This window comes from Anolis sagrei, chromosome 2, assembly GCF_037176765.1.
Source record: "Anolis sagrei isolate rAnoSag1 chromosome 2, rAnoSag1.mat, whole genome shotgun sequence".
In the NCBI taxonomy this organism is placed as follows: domain Eukaryota; kingdom Metazoa; phylum Chordata; class Lepidosauria; order Squamata; family Dactyloidae; genus Anolis; species Anolis sagrei.
Window position 1 is genome coordinate 237,803,149 of NC_090022.1, and position 23,775 is coordinate 237,826,923.

At 39.8% G+C, this 23,775-nt stretch overlaps 1 protein-coding gene across 2 annotated transcripts in view; it reads left to right on the forward strand.

Annotated features, from left to right (window-relative positions):
* The window catches only part of MARCHF3 (membrane associated ring-CH-type finger 3), a 166,363-nt gene that overhangs the window by 133,846 nt on the left and 8,742 nt on the right, over window positions 1-23,775 (forward strand). For both annotated transcript variants that reach the window (XM_060761991.2, XM_060761992.2), the window contains one exon: window positions 16,785-16,994. In XM_060761991.2, coding sequence (XP_060617974.1) covers window positions 16,785-16,994 — 210 coding nt within the window. The remainder of the gene's footprint in view (window positions 1-16,784; window positions 16,995-23,775) is intronic.

Consider the following 23,775-nt stretch of genomic DNA (forward strand, 5'->3'; position numbering starts at 1 on the left):
TTTCAGAACATGCAGACTTTCTTCTCTGAATGGATCTGAACATCTTACACACCACTGATGGATCAAACCATTAAGGTCAGAAGTATGTATCATTCTGGCAGTACATGCCAGGTAATTCTGAAATAATAGTATAAATGTATGGCCATGCAGCAATTTTTTAGATGTGCTATTTTTTTAACCAAGGCAGGCAGCCTGGTATGCCAGAGGAAACCCAGCTTGTTTACATTGTAGTTAAAACACTAATTGATCTATATTTCCATGCAGGATGAAATGTGGAGGGAGACTTTTAATCAGCTTAGAACTTCATACAAGGTCAGCTAACCAAAGATCTAACATATATTGCCATCATTAACAAGAATAAGCCATGAAAGCCTTCAGCAATACAATAAGCCATAGCACTTCCCATTCCAACATACATTCACAGCATTTCCCACACATAGAATCATAGAATCAAAGAGTTGGAAGAGACCTCATGGGCCATCCAGTCCAGTCCACACATGCACATTTGGATGCACATCAGCATACAAGTGGTCTGTGTTGGCTGGCTAATGAGTATATAGCACAGATAATGGTACTTCGTAGGAAAATATTTCCCTCAGCCTTCTCAAATCTCAACTCCCTCAATTCTAGGTCATCCTGAAAACAAATAAAAATGACACTTTTTCTTCAGGGTTTATGCCCATTTCCTAATGTGATGGGTTTACTTTAGGTTTTTTTCCCCAGTTGGAAAAAACAGAGGTAGCATTTTTGGGATACAGAAATTCTTGGTTAGTTTTTTTTTACAGTAAAAGAGGTCAGTCATCTACTCAGAACAAATGCTCTGCTTCATGTGAGCAATTGTTTTCTTTCTCTAGATGTTTTGGACTATTGTGAAATATCATTTGTTCTAAGCCTACAAACACTTCTGTGCGGATGGTACTTCTTTATCCACTGAAGTATACTGAAATTTCCTTGGTGTCAGTAAATGCACCAAAAGACCTGCGGTATAAGCTTCGTCAACCTTGTCTATGTGAACTGAAATGGATGTACAACTAAATAAATAGCCACCCTTGTCTTACAATAAGTCTTATAAGTGTGAAAGGACACATTTAGTAAGAATCTCAAAATCATCAGATTTTTTTTTCCATTTTGATGTATAACTCACTCAACATTTCTTATTTACCATCAAAAACAAATTAACTGGACTCTGTTTAAAAGAGCCTCTGAAAAGTGTCTCTCTAAAACAAATTTTTGGCTTATGTCCCCAAGAGAAAGAGAATTAGTATTTCCTCCATACTTCTTAAGTATTCTGTTTATTAAAGTGTCATCTAATATTAAATAACTAGCAGGTGATGGGAAAGCTACTTGGAACACATTTGTGGCAAAGCACACAAACCAATTTTTGCAAATTCAAAATAAAGAAAATGATCCAATCCTGTTTCCAAATCCAGATAATTATACTGTGTAAGATTTTAAGCTGGGGAAGGAAACCAATTATAATATTGATTGAACTCTAATGTCTTGCATCAGTGGATGACTGGTATATAGCTTAGGGAACTGGATATGTTTGGCTTGGAGAAGGGAAGGGTAAAAGGGGACATGATCTCCATGTTTCAATATTTGAAAGGATGTTATATTGAAGAGGAGAGAAGTTTGTTTTCTGCTGCTCCAGAGACTTAGACATGGAGCGACAAATGCAAACTACAGGAAGAGAGATTCAACTAAGTAACAGGAAAAACTTCTTGATGGTAAGAGCTGTTTAACACTGGAATATCCTGCCTTGGGGTGCGGTTGAGTCTCCTCTGGAGGTTTTTAAACACGGGCTATTTGGCCATTTGTTGGCAGTGCTTTGAATGTATTATTCCTACATTGCAGGGAGTTGGATTGATAGCCCTTATGATGCCTTCCAATATAATGATTTTGTGGTTCCAAAAACTGTGCATGTTTTCTCCATTAGTTCTGGGAGATGAGTAATTCCAAAGGAAGATAATAATGCCTACTGTAAATGATCTCCATCAGGAATACACACAGATTGCTTCTTCAGAGCCACATTTGCTGCTCTAGTCATAACATTAGGTTGGTTAGTACAGTATAATCTTCATATACACAGAGCATAGATTCCTGGGATTTATATGGATATGTGAAACCACAGATAATAGTAACTCCTATTATATTCAGTGGCACAAACATCAGAAGTACTGGAAAAAAGGTGTGGCATGTACAGGAAGGCTTAGGTGATTAAGTGACATTGTGGATAAGTGAAACAATGTGTATCAGTTCTGTGGATGACCAGTCATACTGCGTCTCCAGCTGGATTTTATATCAAAATCTATTACTAAGAGAAGAACAAGAGAAAGACAGTGATCAAGTCTTGGGATTTAAGGAGAAACAACCAAGGAATAAAAACTGAAGCTATATGATTTTTTCATGTATTTCATTCTTCCTTAAGTCTCAAGAAACACTGCTCTCATTTTTCTAAATTTTCCTCCCAGTCACAAAGACTAGATTCTTAAACAGAGAGAATTCTACTGACTACCATATTTGCAATTTTACAACCAGCACAGCTGTTAGGTGACTGCTCCGTATGCCAAGAACGTTTATCTGTTTTCTGTCTGGTCCTTTCCCTGATCCTTGGAAATAAATGGCTTGTTATACTTTATTCATATCCTTTTCTCTTTTAAAATACATTAAAAATTAACTAAATATAATGTCTGGGTATCTTCATTTTCATAGTCCATTATCTTCCCAAACTAGTCACGATACGTTGTGCTCTTAGTAGTAATACTGGAATATAAATGTAGGATATGCATGGAGGCATCAAAACTCCTTGTATCACTGTAGGTTTGTTGTGGTCAGTGTTTTCTTCCTGATGAAGAAGCAATTAATTATTAAAAATGAAATATGGCAACAAATAGAGCTGATGTGCTCTTAATTGTCTCCCACAGACACACTGTGGTATAACGTAAAATAAACCACGTGTAGTTCACATTTGCTCAACCCATACACTTCCTTGCCAGAGAAAGAAGGTATGCCACACAGATGAAACATTAAAGAACAAGTAGTTTACTCTTCATAGTTCAAAACAACATATGTACAATGTGATCTGTTGCATGAACTCACAGAATGTCATAGAATCATAGAGTTGGAAGAGACCTCGTGGGCCATCCATTCCAACCCCCTGTCTAGAAGTAGGAATATTGCATTCAAAGCACCCCTGACAGATGGCCATCCAGCCTCTGTTTAAAAACCTCCAAAGAAGGAGCCTTCACCACACTCCGGGGCAGAGAGTTCCACTGCTGAACAGCTCTCACAGTCAGGAAGTTCTTCCTAATGTTCACATGGAATCTCCTTTCTTGTAGTTTGAAGCCATTGTTCCGCGTCCTGGTCTCCAGAGCAGCAGAAAACAAGTTGCTCCCTCCTCCCTTTGACTTCCTCTCACATATTTATACATGGCTATCATATCTCCTCTCAGCCTTCTCTTCTTCAGGCTAAACATGCCCAGCTCTTTAAGCCACCCTTCATAGAGCTTGTTCTCCAGACCCTTTATCATTTTAGTCGCCCTCCTCTGGACACTTTCCAGCTTGTCAATATCTCTCTTCAATTGTGGTGCCAGAATTGGACACAATATTCCAGGTGTAGTTTAACCAAGGTAGAATAGAGGGGTAGCATGACTTCCCTAGATCTATTCTCCCATTGATGCAGGCCAAAATCCCATTGGCTTTTTTTGCCGCCACATCACATTGTTGGCTCATCTTTAACTTGCTATCCACAAGGACTCCAAGATCTTTTTCACATGTACTGCTCTCGAGCCAGGCGTCCTCCATTCTGTATCTTTGCATTTCATTTTTTTCTGCCTAAGTGGAGTATCTTGCATTTGTCCCTGTTGAACTTCATTTTGTTAGTTTTGGCCCATCTCTCTAATCTGTCAAGATCGTTTTGAATTCTGCTCCTGTCCTCTGGAATATAATCCCTCCCAATTTGGTGTCATTTGCAAACTTGATGATCATGCCTTCTAACCCTTCATCTAAGTCATTAATAAAGTTGTTGAACAAGACCAGGCCCATGTCCTTATATGAGAGATTTAAAATGGTGTTTCTTTGTCCATGTGTCTCTCTCTGCTTCTTTCTTCTCTCTCTGCTCCAAGCACCTGCATATCTGAAGCTTGAACAAAAATGTAACAATATCCAAAAGTCCCAGTCTCAGCCTACTCCCTGACCAATCAGCTTCATGCATCTTATTTTACAGTTCACACACACACACATTGATTCCTTGCATTCTCTAACACACACTGTATATTTAGAACGTAGTGGTTTTGTTTTCTTCATAAACTATTTTTTGATGTTCCAAACATGGCGAAATAGCATGTTCAAAAGAGAGCTATGGCTTAATTAGAGGCAACCCAGCACAAAATGACGTTGAAGACTAAAAGGTTTTGGAGAATCTGCAAAACATTGAATGCAGAAAGCCACATTTGTCAGCAGTCATGAGTGACTGGACCTAGTACATAAGTATTTTATGTTATCTGTATTTCTTCCAAAATCATTTTAAAACTTTAAAACCCTACAATGAGATTTTTATGGAGTGGGTTATAAAATTGCGAGGTTGGATCAATGGAAGATATCAACAGCCCAGCAGTATATTATGGCAAAGCATAATGTTATGCTAATATGAACTGATTGATACATTAGTGTGACTGGTAGTTATACTATCACAAGTGTTGAAGATTTAGTTTTTAATGGACTGTGTTTGCCGAGACTTGGAACAGGTACCACAGGAAAATGCTGTTATATGAGCGGGACTAAACGTCCTTGAAAACAAAGCCAAATTCACACAGCTAAATTCAATCTTGTAAGCTAACCAAGCTTTCCAAGATTAAATGAACCAAGAGAGTATCTACATGCAGTGTGTGCCAGTCCCAATGCCACTTAAATCAAGTTGTTTTATTTTTAGATCATCTTGCAAAATGAATGAAATCTACCTGAATTTTAAAATTTTAACCAGTTGAACTAAAGCTGCTGTTCCTTATTATGCCCATTGTTAGGAAAAGGTGAAAATCTGTTTAGTTTAGTTTGAGAATTGGTTCAAAGAGCTTGTGCCAAGTCTACAGATCTATCATAGAAAAGGGTAGTAAAATATATAGCATCACTAACACATGTCTAGGTAGACATTTGCAGCATTGTAGATGTGGTGTCTCGTAATAATTATGAAGTTATCTAAGTATTTAGGGAAGAAGTGATAAGAAACCACTTTCCTATATCTGCAGATGAATGGTAAAAGAGAAATACATCCTTGAACCAAAGTTGAATCCTATCCACCCATGCACAGTTGTCTCCATCTGTTAGGTTCTTAGCTTGCCTCACTGTTTCCTTCCCTCGCCCTCCCATGAATTCTAATATATGCCCATTAAACACTTTGGCTCCTTATCCTCATTTTTTAAAAAAGCTTGACAGCCCAGATTAATAAGCATATGCTTAACCAATTAACTACCATTTTAATTTTTCCAAAAATCTCGGCTTTGTGTCCATATTTTTCCTGGCAGCTGTCCTTGCTAGCTTTGGTCTTGTTTCACATTCACAAAAGCAGCTTTCCTCTTAAGGATCGCCTTGCATATGATGAAGCAAGCCAGTTTAAGATAAAGCCTGACTATTGATTAGGGGATGTGGATTTTTTTTCTTAACAGCAGCTGAATCTAATGCTGTGACCTTTTAGAACCCCAGTAGCGTACACGGCTGTTTTTGTTGCTGATGCTGCTTGTCCATGTCCTATATAACCTTCTTATATAGACTGTTTATGTCTCCCATATATTTCTTTACAGTTGACTATATGCATTTTAGTTTGAGACTAACCAAATGTGGCAGAAGGGCGGACTGGATTTGCTGATGGATCTCTGTGTGATTTACAGTAGGTCAATAAGATTTTTTTATCACAGATATTTAACAATGAAAAAAAACACAATGGCATCTCACGCCAAATTGTCCTTCTGAAATGAATACATTTGGGGAAGAATGATATCCTGCTCTATCTTATTTTGAAAGTGAGTCGGATTAAACTTTGTGATATTTCTGAATAAAATTCTTAGAACCAAGCCAGGTAAATCTGCAGGCCTCTGCATATATATCTAGAAGCAAGTCTCATTAAGAATATTAGAATTTATGTTTGACTCTGCGTACTTAGTATTGGATTGGTGATTGACTTCAGATCAAGTACTCCTGCTCTAATGGCGGATCTCGCCCATGCCTCCTTAATACTTGATGAATTTAAGATCCTCCAGGGAATTTAATGACTGAGTGCTGGAAATTACAAGTTAGATCTTCAGGCTAACTTGAATATGTGCAGAGTCTTGTGAAATTGTTTGACTATATGTTAATTGCTCATCCAAAGAAGGTCAAGGGTGCCATTTAATCCACCTAAGGCAAATGATTGCATGACATTTGGTTCTGCTTCTGAAGAGGGGTTTTATAAAAATAGTGGCCTTTCCTTTTAGAGGTATTCAGTGTTCATTCCTGTTGGCTTTACAAAATGAAAACAATGAAAAAGGAAGAGATCGTTTCCAATTCTTTATTTGCACTAAACCAGAAAGATGCAAAACTATGCATTCAAATATTTGAACAAATCAAAATGAGTCTTATCATAGAATTTGAATGGATTTTTGTGCTCTTAAGCTTATGAAGTCCCCTTCCACACAGCTGTATAACATCCACTTTCAAGTAGACACACTCAAACCTTGAAGATTGCGGAACGGTCAGGGCGATGGACTGTTGAAAGATCACCACAACCCCACCTCCCTGCCCCGCTGATGCACACCGAAACCTGGTGGGCACTGCTGGGTAAGGTTACCCCCCCCCCCCCCAACTCATCCAGCCATGTCTCAGTAATGCATGCCAGATCCGCTGCCTCATCCAGGATCAAGTCCTGAATGACAGATGTCTTACCATTGACGGATCTGGCATTCAGAAGCAGAATTTTAAATCTAGGGGGGTCTGTCAAGGAGACTACCACACCTGACCTTCTCCAGGGTCGCAAGTACTCTGCTGCGCTTCTCCCTGGGTAAAGAGTGACCACACTTCCTCCTTCCCCACACCACCTCAATGGCCTCCGACCCATTCGGAACCCCACCCCCCTGATGGACAGACTGAATGGAGCTACATTCTGGGGGGATTAGTCATCTCTTCCAAGATCGGAGAGCCACCTAACAAATTTGTTTTGCCAGAGGAGGAGGAGGAGATCTCCAAAGGAGATAGAGAGAAAGAGACATCTGAAATGAAAAGGGGGCTAAACAGTGGGAGAGTGTGTGGGCGAGATTGGACATTTGATGAGGCAAGGATGGGCACTAGGGAGGGAGTCTCAAAACAGAACTCTGATGAAGCAGGGGCCAAAATGGGTGGATTTTCTGCCCTCATGCTGGGGCTGTTTGAAACCTGCAAGTGTGATCTCAGCCCGATGAACAAGGGGCGGATCGCTGGATCTACAAACACCTTTCTAAAAGCAATACTCCAGTGTTTTACTTGAGGCCCGTGCGAGAACAGTTCCTCCGCTAGCAGCCTGTCTTCCAATTAAATAAGGAGACACGTAGAGCAGTCCCAGGATTGGTATTCTCTATGAAGCCAGTCAATGGAGCTGATCTTCACTTCTGACCTGCGAATTGATAGAATTTGGGATAGAGAAATTTGGACCGCTCTCTTTGATGTCCATTTGCCTCTACTTTTTTCTGGAAGGCCAGGAGGGAGGGATCCAATCTAATATCCCTAGGGAGGGAGTTCCCCAGCCGAGGGGCCACTACTGAGAAGGCCCTGTCTCTCGTCCCTGTCAAATGCACCTGCGAAGAAGGTGGGATTGAGAGCAGGGCCTCCCCAGACTATCTTAAATTCCTAGATGGTTCATAAGCTGAGATACTTTCATACAGGTAAGCTGGGCTGGAACCGTTTAGAGAATCAAACTGCTGCAGAGCATGGCTTCTGAGTTCTTATCCACTGTCCCATTGTATAAAACACCCGAGGAGGGATTACTATTGTGAAGAACTTGATGTCTCATATATCCACCTGAGGAAGACTCTAGTCGAAACCAGTCGTGGATGTGGATATCCAAAAATTTTCTAAAGCAAGGGATCCTATGCCCTGAAGAGAAGTTGGTTTTAAACCAAGAAAGACTCTTTACATTACGCTTACTCCAAAGCAAGGGATCTTATGCCCTGAAGACAAGTTGTCTTTACACCAAAAGACTCTTTATATTATGTATATGTAATCTTTGTAAACAACTGGTTGTTGTTCATTATATACTGGGTTATGCCTATACCATTTAATTTTGCCGTTTGTTGAATATTGTAATATACAAACTGTTAGGCAATATCGACCATTGTCATTTATGTACCACAACTTTTAGTGGATTTGTGTTTTTTGTATTGGTGGGAATCCATTGTCTTCTTGTGTCTGGAATCGTTTAGACCCACCCTTCAAAGCAAGGGGTCAAGGAAAGCAAAGTAAACTTTGTTTTGCAGTGAGAGAGGTTCCCAATGCCTTTAGCTCATGCTGTGCGCCTTGCACTTCCCACAGCAATCAATGAAAAGCCCAGATGCTTATTATGTAGTCCTGTGGGTCACCTTTTGAGCAAACACTTTTCCGCCAATCCTTTGACAGTCACCTTTGAAATAAGCATTTATCCCCCCCCCCTTTTCCACAGTGCACTTTTTACTTCCTCTCAGTTGTCTTACAGTTTCTCATTACAAGGATTCATGGAAATTGAACAAGGTGTAGGTTGCAATCAATCATGTCTTGAAGTAACACAATTGTAATTGGGGACTGCAACAACAGCCTCATCCAGCTGCTATCCTCAGCGGTATTTTCTAAGGAAATCAGATAAATCTCACAACAGAACCCTTCAACCTTGTATAAAATGCTTGAGGTCTGTATAAGAGTTCTAGTTGAATGTAATATAATAGGCTGCCCTGTTTTTGTTTTTGTTTTAAATGTCATCTTCTCAACTGGCTTGCCAAAATGTTTAACTAACCTTGCGGTGACAGGAACAAGTGATGTGCTAGGAAATTTAAACGTTCAGCCATTTTTTTTGTACTCTGATGTTAGTAAAGAAGTGGAATTTTAAAAGTACTTTTGCTGGTAATGATAATACTTGAATTGATCTTCAAAAAATATACACTACATCTTTGTTTCTCAACCTGGGGGTCATGATGCCGGGGGGGGGTCATGAGGGGGTGTCAGAGGGGACACCAAAGACCACCAGTATTTTCTGTTGGTATGGGGATTCTGGGTGGAAGTTTGGCCCAATTCTTTCATTGGTGGGGTTCAGAATGCTCTTTTATTATAGGTGAACTATAATTACCAGCAACTACAACTCCCAAATGTCAAGGTTTCTTTTCCCCAAACTCCACTAGTATTCACATTTGGGCATGTTGTTTGTTCCGAGTTTGGTCCAGATCCATCATTGTTTGAGTCCGCAGTTCTCTCTGAATGTAGGTGAACTACAACTCCAAAACTCAAGGTCAATGCCCACCAAACCCTTCCAATATTTTCTGTTGGTCATGGGAGTTCTGTGTGCCAAACTTGGTTCAATTCCATCGTTGATGGAGTTCAGAATGCTATTTGATTGTAGGTAAACTATAAATTCCACCAACTACAAGTCCCAAATGGCAAAATCAATCCCCCCCCCCCCAACTCCACCAGTATTCAAATGTGTGTGTATCAGGTGTTTGTGCCAAATTTGGTCCAGTGAATGAAAATACATCCTGCATATCATATATTTATGTTACTATTCATAACAGTAGCAAAATTACAGTTATGAAGTAACAACAAAAATAATTTTATAGTTGGGGGTCACCACAACATGAGGAACTGTACGAAGGGGTTGTGGCATTAGGAAGATTGAGAAACACCAATCTACATGTATACCAAGTATTACTTAGTGCCTGAAACATCCAGTCTTGAGCAGTATGGGTTCACCCTTAGTGAACCCATACTGTCTTTCTTGATTTTTTCAGATCTCTCAATTAATAAAGAGTTTGCTTTATGCAAAGTATTTATGCCTGTCCAGCCACCCCTTTTCATCCTTTTGCTCTGTCTATCTAGAGGTTTTTGAGTGTCATCTACATTGAAAAGATGAAGAGGGGTTTTAGAAAAACAGTGGTGGGTGCAGTAAAGTTTGAGGTGGGGAACAGATGGGATTTTGCTCTAGTCTACCTCATAATAGTAAAGATAACTGTTTCCCCTGTCCATCTCTGGGGAGTGATGCTCATCTCCATTTCTAAGACTAAGAGCCGGCATTGTTCGTAGACACCTCCAAGGTCATGTGGCCAGCATGACTGCATGGAGTGCCGTTACCTTCCTGCAGAAGCTTCATAATAAGTAATGTAAATAGCAGCTGTTTCCAGACTCTCTTAGGCCCCATCTGCACTGCCATAAAATCCAGTATTTGATTCCAGGTTATTTGCTTTGAACTGGATTATATGGCAGTATAAAGTCATATAATCCAATTCAAAGCAAATAATCTGGGATTAGATACTGAGTTATATGGCAGTGTAGATCCAGTCTTACTGTGCATATGTTAATAACACAGAGAACAGGGAAAACAGATTAGCTTGCCTCACCAAATGTCCAGCATGTTCAAAGAAAAGGCATAGATCCATAAATCTGGCTGTGCATGTATGCATCTTCACATGGCCACCTGCCTTGAGGTGACTGCATGAATTTCATGGGGTTTTCATAAGCAAGAAAGCTGGGACTGCCAGTTCCTTCCTCTAAAACACAGCCAAACAGTACCTGATATTTGTTGGAAGTCTCCCATACAAGTAGTACCCAGGGCTGGCCCTGCTTAGCTTCTGATATCAGATTGGAGCAAGAGTATCTTAAACTTTTCCCATTTGCAACCCTAGTCCGTCTTGAGAATTTTGACATGACCCAAGATATATAAGCATATAAAATAGGAAGGAAACCAAACAATCAGCATTTGTAAGGCTTGCTAGACAGGCTGATCTTTTTTTCCTTTTTGTGGAGTAAACAGAAGCATTTTGTATCTGTATGGATCATTATTACATTAGCAATTTTTGAAACAGTAAGGTTTTCATATTGCAGTCTATTCAATCTTTTAACAAAAGTTAAGCTTAGTTCCATCAGTATATCAAAAAATAATTTCTCGTTAAGGCAATTCCATGATTAGAAACATTGTATTTAATCATTCCTTTCTTCTTCATTTTTGGTCCATAAATCTATGTTTAATAACCCATTTCTCTTAGATGTTGTGTTCATGTTAATAATCTGCATTAGAAAAAGGAAGTTGCCTTGTGTGTGTGTTGGTCTGGAGAATCCAACGTGACTTATACCTTTTAGAGTTACTGTATTGAGTTTGACCCATATGGGATATTTAGCAATCATGATTAGCTTAGGTCTCACTAGTTTCAGTGTGACTATTTTGGTTGTGTACATTGTAGGGCACTTCCAAACAGCACTAAATCACAGGTTTTAAACAGGGGCAAAAATTCCTGGGACTTCAGAAGAGGTTCACCTACAAACCTGTTGGTCCCAGAATTTCTGCCTGTGTTGCCCAGACTTGACGCTTTGTTGCAAGATTTAGAGGCTCCCATTATGGCCGCCATGAAACTTCCACCAGAAACTTCAGCAGTTTTTTTTAAAAAAAACCTCAAGATGTAGATATGCAGATATGCGGAGAATCACTGCAGCAAATCACTGCAAAAGTTCTGTTCTTTTTTCCTGGTCAGAGAAAATGTGCCCTCCACATGTTTCATGAAGTTTCTGCTACACAAACAAAGTTTTTGCCTTCTGCTCAAGTGTCACCTTCTTTTTAGGAACCGACCAGGAACAAACATCTAAAACCAGAAACAGACTGAGATTTTAAAAAAACTCCTGTGATTTCCAATTGCAGGGACATACAGACATGCGAAGATCCACATATTCGGCTCAAAACTGTGATATTCCTGCACCTAGAAATCTTGTGTTTTTTGCCTTTCGTAGCGATTGCTCCCATGTTTACAGGGAATGGCGTCTGGCCACCCTCCTGTTTGCCATGGAAGCTCCTGGGAGAACGGTACTGTCTGGACGGGTCCCTAGTCATTTCTGGCTACAGCAACTCTGGCGGCCCTATCCTACAAGGCAGGTAAATTGCAATTATAGCAGGATAACAATGGGACCTTACCAAATAACATTTATTTATTTATTTATTTATTTATTTATCATTTTTGTATACCGCCTTTCTCAACCCGGAGGCGACTCAAGGCTGTTCACAGTTGGCAACAATTCAATGCCGCAACAATTAAAAGACAATTAAAACAATCATAAATAGTATTAAAACATTTAACATATAGTATAAAAACAGTACAAAGCCAAAAAATTATCATAAACATCTCCTTACCATTATTCCTCTTCTGTTACTCTCTCGGCAGGAGGTTATTGGAAAGTGTTTCTTTTACAAAAGGAGGTCATTTTTTGCAAGATTTTAAAATTATTATTATTAATTATTTGACACAAACAATCTAATATATAATCAGAAAATATACATTCAAAAATAATGAAACGTGCCTAGATCTATATGCAGATGGCAACTTGTACAAAATAAGTATAACATACTTTACCATTCACTCGAGTTTAAGACATTTTCAAAGGAAAATCCATGCAAACTATTCCTGACTAGAATTATTGGTTAATATATTATAGGAAAAACCATTTCCATCTAAATAACAGCAATAGTGCCATCAGCTACTTCTCCCACCACCACCCCCCCTACATATCATATGCAAAAAAAATCCCAATGTATCTTTTTAAAAAAAGGAAATTCCTTACAAGGCAAGAAATATATCTTCATGATCAAGAGAGTTTCAGAGTATGTCCAAATACATCCTGATATCACATCAATTAAAAAAAAAAACATCAGAATGGGAGCAGGCAACAAAGTACTCTCTTATGACTAGAGCTTTCTGACTATTTTACATACACAGGCATGGACAACTGCAAAAACCCAATTTGCATATATTGAAAGATGTCCAAAATCATAATCAAATGTTTCATTAACAAAAGGAGGTCATTAATGGATATTTTGTGTGAACGCAAAGAGCGCTTTCCAAACAGCCTCCCATCGGGAGAACATCAGAAAAGGAACGACGTCATGTGATAAGTCCTAGCCAAATACAGTATTATCCTGTTCTAATTACGATTTACCTGCCTTGTGTGATACTTCCCTAAGATGCTGCTTTACAGAGGTTTTCTTAGCAAGATTTGTTCAGAGGGAGTTTGCTATTAGCTTCCTTTCCCCACTGAAACAATAGATAATGTGAGTCTACGGAGCATGGCTAAAACTGGATGCAAACCTAGGTAAGAGAATGCCCCGCTTAGTACATTTCCAGGAGTTGAAGCCTTTATTTTCTGGCTCATTCTTCTGATTTTGTTTGCACTTTGTGACATTCTCACTCTTCCCTTCTTCTTACATTGTGCCCTTTCCTCTCCTAACTTCAACTTCTGTTAAAGCTGCTGCGATTTATTATTGGCTTCATATTATACTTTTAGCACTTCAGCCACCCTGGAAAAGTCCCTTGGGTTAGAAAACTAAATTGCAGCCTTGCCTTCTCTCATTTGTTGTGAACTATACTTTGAGATACCGAGTTGGCCTTTTGGCTGCAAATTACAATCTGGAAAAAGATAGAAGGCAACTTTGTCCTACTCCTTTATAGTAAGGCAATGCCAGTTGCTGCGTCTCCATATATATCAACCGTGATGGCCAATTTAGTGTATCATTGAAAAAGACTTAAGGGCCATTTCACACTACCCAATTATAGCAGCGTGATCCCACTTTATCTACTTTGGCAACACTCCATGGAACCATGGGTTTTGTAGTCAGTTGAAGCACCATAGATCTCTGGCAGAGAATTCTAAGTACCCTCTCCCTATGGAACTATGACGAAAGCAGAATTATCTATATACATAATGAAAGTGGAAATATGTATGTGTATGTGGCTGGGGTGCCCACCTCCGCCGACAGGCTCCCCCTTCCACAAACAGCTGTAACCCACAGTGCTGAGGAGCCACAAAAAGCCCTCCCTCCAATGACATTGCAGGTTTTAGCAAGTGCCATGAACATGTCCAAAAGCCTTGCCAATGTCCACCCCAAACACCAAACTGCTCACCACCATACTGCTCACCACCCAAGAAACACTTTCATTCAGGGACAATTTTATTTTAGATTTTATATGTGTCCTCCACTCTCAATGTTTCTTACTCTCTCCATTGATGTTGAATTTGCATGATCCCACCCACTGCCTCTCCCTTAACCCTTTCCTACTCTTTTCAACTCTGTCTGCATAAAAAACAGCAGAACTGAGCAGCAACTAAACATACTGAAGGAGTTTGGGGGAGTGACTCCATGTGATGGAAGTTTTAGTTCATCCTGCGTCAAGTCAGAGCACTGTGACCCCCACTGACAATGGACCTGGACTACATTTGGCACACAGAACCCTCCTGGCCAAAGAAAAATACTGGAGAGGTTTGGGGGAATTCACCTTGATTTATAGGCATTATAGTTCACCTACATCCAGAGAGCACTGTGAATGAAAACAACAATGGATGTGCACCAAATTTGGCATGCATACCCAATATGCCCAAATTTGAATTCTGGTGGATTTGGGGTGGAGTTAGTCTTGGCATTTGTTAGTTGTAGGTACTGGGATTTAAAATTCACTTGCAATCAAAGAGCACCCCGAACACCACCGATGATGGACCTAGACCTAACTTGGCACACAGAACCCCCATGACTAACTAAACATACTGGAGAGATTTGACAGGACTGACCCACGATGGTGGGAGTTGTAATTCATCCTGCAGCTAGAGAGCATACTGAACCCCACCGATGATGCATCTAGAGCAGATTTGCTCAACATGATAAACTTTGAGTATTGATAGAGTTTCAGGGGGTTAATCTGGCATGATGTGAGTTGTAGTTCACCCACAACTTTGTGCATTTTGTAAAATAAAACATGACTTCTTCTAATAACCTGGGTAACGCTGGGTACCCAAGCTGGTACTTATATAATTGTGACATGTGAAAGGTGCCTAGAAGAATGTGGTTGGCCAGCTCAAAGCTATGGAATCCAGGGAGACATAGTTTGCTCAGACACCAGAAATATTTGGCAGAGAATACTAAAGACCTTGTAAAGCTACAACTCCCATGATTCCACAGCATTGAGTGATGATAATTAACATGGTGTCAAACTGTATTAATTCTACAGCATAGTTGCACCCTGGGGCTCATTCATATTAGAAAATTATAGCACTGTTATTTTACTTGAACTGCTATGGTTTCATGGTTATGTGAAATGGGCCCTGTCACTGTAATTCACACCTCCATTATAATCTGGATCTTTCTAATATATTTTGTGTATCTCTTTTGAAGCTAGTAGCAAATTTAACATAATCTCTAACAGCTTTGAGAGGGTTTTTCCCCACTCTCCTTCCTTTCTTTCTCAGATCTGTCAGATTGCAGAAATGTGAAAAAATACCTAGCTTGTACCTTTACTCAGCCTCTCAGAGCTCTATACATTGTATAGGTTTGAAAATATGTTATGTGTATTATGATCTGCTATGTTTATAACCTTTAGTTACAATAACAAATCCATTTACCTACAAATTATTCAATTTTACCTTGCATTTGCAAAATCTGCCAGTAAAAGGCATTGTACAAAAATATTTACAGGAATGTTCTGATGGGGATGGACTGCAGACAATTTTTGCAGTACTTTGCAGAACTTTCCCTGCTTTCTCTTTGCAGAGAAGTAAAGACTTTTCTATACCGACAGGCATTTGATGAGTGACTATGTAAGACCTTTACTGTATGATGCGCTGAATATTGCCAATTGTTGTAATGATATGTGTATATTTTAATGATGCACATTTTAATCTGGTTTAATTTTTGTTATTGTTAATTGTGTTTTTAGCTTTTGTATCTTATGGATTTTTGGCAATGTCATTTTAAATATAAACTAGTTTCACTCCCAATCTGGGGAAAGAACAGGATGGAAGAAATGATAATTATAAAAATAGTAATTTATATATGTTGTTGAAGGCTTTCATGGGCAGAATCATCGGGGTGGTGTGAGTTTTCCAGGCTGTATGGCCATGTTCTAGAAGCATTCCATTCTGTCTGGAATTCCCCTGTTTTTGAGAGTTGTTCTTTCTTTACTGTCCTGATTTTAGAGTTTCTTTAAATATTGGTAGTCAGATTTTGTTCATTTTCATGGTTTCCTCCTTTTTGTTGAAATTGTCCACATGCATGCAGACAGGAAACAATCAGGGCCAGCTAACACCTCCGAACAAAGGATTCCCCCAGGCAGGAAACAGCCATGCTGTGAAGCTGCAAGGCTATTCGGTGCTAATCAAGGCGGCCAATTGCAACATTCACACTTGTCTCAAACAGACAAGAGTTCTTTCTCCCACCCTGGATATTCCACAGATATATAAACCACACTTGCTTCATTTCCAACAGACCTCCCAACCTCTGAGGATGCCTGCCATAGATATGGGTGAAACGTCAGGAGAGAATGCTTGTGGAACATGGCCATACAGCCCGGAAAGCTCATCGCTTTAACCCACTGCGCCACCGGCGGCCCCAAAGTGGAATAATAGCACTCTAATTCTATATTGTGAATGGGCCCATTTTTTGTTTTGTTTTTTAGATCATCCATTATACAAACAGGGCAATAGAAAACAAAGCATTGCAAGTTTAAACTTTTTACGAAATTAAAGTCAGTTGAAATCCGCTCCTGCTACTGAGACTAAATTATGTGTTAATTCTTTCTGCAGTGGCTAAAAAATCCGGGCCCGCAGCACGAGAAACGGACTCTGTTTGGGGACATGGTGTGCTTCTTGTTTATAACTCCATTGGCTACCATCTCCGGCTGGTTGTGTCTGCGGGGAGCAGTGGACCACCTGCACTTTAGTAGTAGGCTAGAAGCCGTCGGCCTCATTGCACTCACTGTCGCACTCTTCACAATTTACCTCTTTTGGACACTAGTAAGTACTCTTTTGTTTTAACTTTCATTCAGACTGGAGAGGGATGGTTTTTAATTTTGTTTAATGAAGTGTTTAGTGTTCCGCTCACAGCTATGTCTATCCTATCAAAAGACAATCCAACTATCCTATATCTTGAAGTCTAATGTATGGACAAACAGGGAATTTGATCACACTGGCCAGCACACATTGTTGGGTCTCTTCCCTGGACTGCACAAGTCTCTTGTATCATCAAGTCTCTAGTTCTCAATAAGTAGCTAGGCTAGAAATAGGATTAGAGTGAGGGATTCCTCCCCTCACATTCCTATGCATGTTTATCCCCGAAGGGGCCTTTGTCTTTACTCTTCTTGCTTGCCACTGTCTCCTCCCCTTTGAAGATATAGTAATGGAATCTCTGTGAGATTTTTTTTTTCATGCTACTTGAGAAACTGCAAGTTGCTTCTGGTGTGAGAGAATTAGCCATCTGCAAGGACATTGCTCAGGGGACGCCTGGAGATTTTGATGTTTTACCATCCTTGTGGAAAGTTCTCTCCTATCCCCACATGGGGAGCTAGAGCTGACAGGGGGAGCTCATCTATGCTCTGCTCGGATTCAAACCTCAGACCTGTCAGTCTTCAGTCCTGCCGGCACAAGGATTTAACCCACTGCACACTGGGGGCTCTTTTCTGTGAGGTATGAGGTAACTTCCTCTTTAAAGGTATTTTTTTGTTCTGGGTTTGGCCATGTGTTTTTTCTCCATTGTTGGCTATCTCCTCTGCCTTTTCTTTCCAGTGAGGGTGCATTTTGCCTCTCTCCAGGCAAAATGTAACTGCATGACTTTTTATCCTTTTACCTTTCTTAGAATAAGAGCTTAGTTAGCTCCAAGACCTTTTCTATCTAGAATAGTTTTCTTTTTACTTCAATAAATATTTTGAACCTGAAGTTGTGACTCTGCAATCCTGTGCCACCCTGTTGAATGGAAGCTTATCCTGGCTCATCACATGTAAGTTTCTGCTGGTTATGAAGTTTCTAGCACTTTGCTATATTTATGGCAGAATCACTCTAATTGAGGGTTATTTTTTTAGCTGAACAGCTCAGGGCCCTTCCACACAGCCCTATATCCCAGAATATCAAAGCAGAAAATCCCACATTATCTGAGTGTGGGCTCAAATAACCCAGTCCAAAGCAAATATTGTGGGATTTTCTACCTTGATATTCTGGGAAATAGGGCTGTGTGGAAGAACCCTCGGATTCCCAACACACATTTTGGTGCCTCAAATGGTAGACTTATTTTTATTAGTCCTGCTGATTCCAAAAATGGCACCAGTTTTCTCCTATCAGCTCTAGTTTCTAAGATATGGAACACATGTTATCTGCCAGTCTTCATCTGCTCACCCATAGAAAATCATGATCACCATATCTAAGAAACTAGAGCTGATGCAGTCTATGTGATGCCATTTTCTGAATCAGTGCCCCAAATAACCCCAGGAACAGGCCTAAAAAGGAATACAACAACTGTTGGTGGTATATGTGAAGAGAAAGATGGGAAAACCCAACTGCAAAACCTGGGGAAATGGGCAGATGTATAGCTGAGCAGAAGCACATGTCAATCTCTAATCTGTGCAACCAGATAAGAGCATGACAGTATGATCCTTTTCATATCCATACAATGCAGAGCAAAAATAAAAGCGCTTGAATCCTGCTCCAGTATTGGATTCTTTTTTTTTATCCCTCAGTTGGAGAGATACAGGAAAGCAACGTGCTTAAGTCAAGCCTGCTTTCTCATCCTGATGTGAATTGTTCATGAGTACTGAAATTGCCTCAGGACTAGAAGCTCGAAAGATGTTTTCATCCTTTCTAAATAAGTCTTCTGTTGACATTATGCAGGAACAACCTGGAATGCTCTGAACCAACGACAGTGGGAGAGATCTGAACTGTTCTTTCCTTTGATATGAGGTGACAAAAAGATAACGTTTTTTCCAAGGCTCGGTGTAGTTCAGTAATAACAAGTCTGAAATGGTTAGTTTAACACAGTAGGAGGGGAAGATAGGTTAGACAAACATAATATTGTTACAGTGCTAAAACGAGTGTTTTGCTACGTATGCTTGTGTTTTAACACATTTTTGAATACAACCTGTTTTCTAAATCCAGGCATCTGTTGCTTATGTCAGTAGCTTTTAAATCTGAGAAAAGGGTTAGCAGCTTCTTAAAATACAATACTTGAATTTGTCTCATTGGGTTTCTTGATTTCCACTCTGGTGTGAAAGAATTGCACTGGATGCCCCATCTTACTTGGGTGCCTTGGTTTGCAGAGAAGAGAGGGTCCTTCAGCAAATTGCTGCAGGGATTCTTTCATGGAACACTCAAAGCTGCATTTCAGTTACACGTCTGCTACCTGTCTGTTAAGTAAATACTAATATAGAATAGTAGCATTAGCATATATACTCATGTATAAGTCGACTCCATGTATAAGTCAAGATCTTTGAGCCAAAATTATAGATTTTGCTATAACCTGTGGATAAGTTGAGTGTCAGCCACAGTGAGGGGGGAAACCAATGCAGCCTCAAGGGGGCAGATACTATAAAACCACCACCATTTTCCCACCCAGGATTTAAAAAATGGCCAGAAGTGTCATCATGATGGAGAAAGCAAAGGAGCCTGGCTTATCTTTTAAGTTTCTTCTCGAGCAGACTAAGCTTTTGCCTTTCACCACTCCACTCAAAAAAGGGGAGGTTCTTGTTTTGATGAGAATTAATGCATAATACTGACTTTGGCCTATGGATAGGTTGACCTAAGTCAGTGGTTCCCAAACTTTTTTTGACCAGGGATCACTTTGACCAGGAACCACTCTCCAACATTAGTACCAAAAGAGTTACGAAATAGTTTTTGGTCAACTTTAGATTCAGTTTGGTTACTTGGGATGCTGATTCAGAAAATTGCATTGGATAGACCACATTTATTTACTATTATTTATTTACTTTACTTCTATACCGCTGTTCTCAGCCCAGAGGCGACTCACAGCGACACATCAGCTCTAGTTTCTGATACAGAACATATGCCATCCAGTAGTCGCCTACAGAAAAACCATATTTAATAAACTTAGGCACTATAAGAGAGTTTTGCAAGACCAGTCGTTCCCTTTCCAACAGTGAGGCAACAAACCATATTTGAGTTCTTGCGGACCACTGGTGGTCCACGGACCACAGGTTGGGAACCACTGACCTAGGTTTTGTAGGTTGAATTTTGACTAAAATTTTGAGGCTAATATAGGAGTATATAAATAAATTGTATGTACACTTTCTCAGTCACCTGGATTTCCCATTTGTAGTTCACAGATAGAAAAGAAAAGAAACAAAAGACTTTATCTGACATTCACACTAGCAATAGGACTTTTCCCTTTATGTCAGCCCTACTAAGGCATAAAACGCACACACATACACACACAATATGTTCTGAAGAATCCTACAATCCTCCAAAGTAAATGTGGAATCTGGGCTGCAGGAAGAAAAGGAATTGGTTCTTCCAGTGCTTTTGAAGGATGGAGATGACTAACTATGCAAATTATATGATTGTTCTTCCTCTTCCTTAAAAAACATTGCTATAGATACTGATGTTTTCTTGGAAATGCAACCTTTTGGGACAGTGGCTCCCAGAATTGTCCAGGAAGCTTTGCCAGTATGGCTGGACAAATAGAAAACAAGCAGAATTGTTGTGATGTAAGCTTCCCAGCAAGAGTCCACTTCATCAGATGGAGACAATGTTATCCTCAACTGACCAGTATAAAGAGGTGTTCCTGCAGTGAACATAATAAAAAGTTGGCACAAAGTAACAGCAAGCCTCTTTCTTGCAGTGAAAAAAATCCAGTGGAACAGGCTGTGACTGTGGCACTTGCATTTTATTTTCTTTAAAACACATCAGTGTAATTTTGATTCCTGACATATTTATTTATTTACAGTATTTATATCCAACCCTTCTCAACTCCAAAGGGGACTCAAAGTGGCCTTACAAAGGCAACAATTTGATGCCGTAACAACAATGCTATAACATAAACATATAAATTAAAACAGAAATTTAAAGCCATATATAAATTAAAACACATTATTAAAACCACACAATCTGAGCTTAGAGTCAAAGGCCGTTCCAGCTGTCATTGCACATTGTACATTTTCCATCCTCACTTATTACACAATTTTAAGGTCAGGAGGAGGGAGCTGACATGATTTCACTGCGGAGGGAGTTCCATAGCTGAGAGGACACCACTGAGAAAGTCCTGTCCCTTGTCCCCACCACAAAGGAGGTGGGACCAAGAGCAGGGTCTCTCCAGATTATCTTAACCTCTGAATTGGTTCATAGGGGGAGATGTGTTTGGACAGGTATGCTGGGCCAGAACTGTTTAGGGCTTTGTAGGCTAAAGCCAGCACTTTGAATTGAGTTCACTTTATTTGCCTGATGAAGTAGTCATCACTCGACAAAAGCTTGTATCATAATAAAAAGATGTTGTTAAGATTCAAAAGAGAATTTGCTTGTTACTCCTCTGGAATATGACCCAGCAAGGAATGGTGATCCATTTTTGTTTCCCTTTTTTACATTTCGTATTTGTTACTCCCTCTCAAATAACTTGCTATGTTATGCCACAGACCAGACATAGATTACCCTGCTTAACTCACTTATATAGGAATAATCACTGTAAAGGTCAATGGGATCTACTTCTGAGTAGCTATGTATAAGGTTTTGTCATGAAGGCTGCTACTCCTGGTGATTATTCTTCCAATATTGTCATTGCATGCTGTCTCTTACCCTTCCATAACTTTCCTTATGTTTTCCACTAATACTTGCCTGTTTCCTATTTAAATTGTTTTTGTATGTGCTGGCCTTTGAAGAAGCACGCAGCCTTCTGATGTCACTTGGCATATGCAACCTCATCTAATCAGCGAACAAAAATGGTTGGAGACATGTTTTGCTTTTGTCCTCGATAATATTTTATCTGTCAGCGTTTCACAAAGAGCCCATGGTAGCTTTTTTGCTGTCTCCAATTAAGAACAGAAATGAACAAGATTTCTCAACTGCATATTTGTTCTTCTGCTTCTCTTGCTTCTCTGCTTTTCAAAACTCTTGTTCCCTGGTTTTTCAAAAATGTGTCTTTTTTTCCTTTGGCATTTACTGCAAGACCAAGTTAATAAAATCAATCTTCCAAACTAGCAAAAAGGAATCAGTGTCTGTCAGCTGTACAGTGTCTGCCTAGACTAAAGCATTTCATTTTAGGCTGACTGAGTACAGTTTCTTTGACTGGAATTCGTAATGCTCAGAATAAATTGTTGGGTGGCTGATAATTTCCTTTCATGTCTCTGTAAGGAATCTGAAATTGCTTGATCTCTCTACCAATTTGTGCCACTGTAGAAATCTTCATAGCCTTTCCTTTGAGCTCATTCAAGATGCATCTACACTGTGGAATTAATGCAATTTGTCACCACTTCAATCTCCATGGCTCAAATAGCACTGGTGCCTCATCAAACTACAACTCCCAGGGCTCCTTGGAGTTGCTGTTTGGTGAGGAATCAGCACTATATGGCAGAGAGGCTTCAGACCTTGTAAAATTGCAAATCCGAGGATTCCATAGCATTGAGCCATGGCAGTTAAAGCGGTATCAAACCCTATGACAAGTTCCCCTTAGGGTCATCCTAAGATGAAAACAATCGGAAAGTAACAATAAACTAGTAATAATAACAACAGTACTTTATTTATATTCCGCCCTGTCTCCCCAGGGGGCTCAGGGTGGATCACAGTACACATACACAGCAAACATTCAATGCCAGTTTGGATAGACGGGACAGAGACAGACAAAACAGAAAGGAGGTATGTTGCATCGATGTCCAGCTTTTTTGGCACCTTGGAGGTTGTACTCAAATCCAGCCACAGGGGGATGCTGTTGTTCCATCCTCTGTGACGAAGAGCCATCAGAACTTCCTCCATCCTTTTGGTTGCCAGGCATTTTCTGATCCTTTTCTTTATGATGTCATAAAATGCCTCCCCTGCTTGTTTTAGCAGTACCTAATTTCCCTACTTATAGCGCTAGCTGTTTTCGAACTGTTTAGGTAAACAGTAAGCTGGACTGACAGTTGGGTGCTCTCACTGACCAGGGCTTCGAACTGGCAAACTTTTCATTGGTAGATCTTATCATTGCTGGTGATTTACCAGCTGTGCTATAGCTAAAGCTAACTTAACTGATTTCCAGGACAGATTTCAAGAGGAGAGCAGGGAAGAAGAGAGGGAAGCTGACTATTTGTGTAATGTTGTGATTCCATAGTCCATGTTTGATTTGGCTTTGAGAATGTTACACAAAACTAAGCCAGAAATGATCATGAAGTTGAACAATCCTCCCTCCACATACTCATACTATGGATATTTTCTTATTTTGCTTATTTTGCTTTCCTCTGTCACCCACAATGTCCTACACTGATTACTATAGTGTAGATACACGGGGTTGCAGGTTGTTGTATTGTGAGTGCGAACAGATAGTATATCTAAAGCTTAGCTGCTCAGCTAGATTGCTGATAAGGTAACTACTCCCAAACAGAAATGCATTCTCCTTGATTCCTTTTACTGATAAGCATTTCAACAGCATTTCTCCCTATAGAATGGCAAGGGAGGTCACTAATTGCTCAGGTAATTCAAGAGATAAATTTCTGTGGAAAAAGAGTCGGAAGAAAAACCATCTGTCCCGTAAAATATATCTCTTGCCCGATAACAAAAGCCAACAAAATCAAACTTTTCGTAATCATCAGAAATGAGAGTAACACAGTGTAAA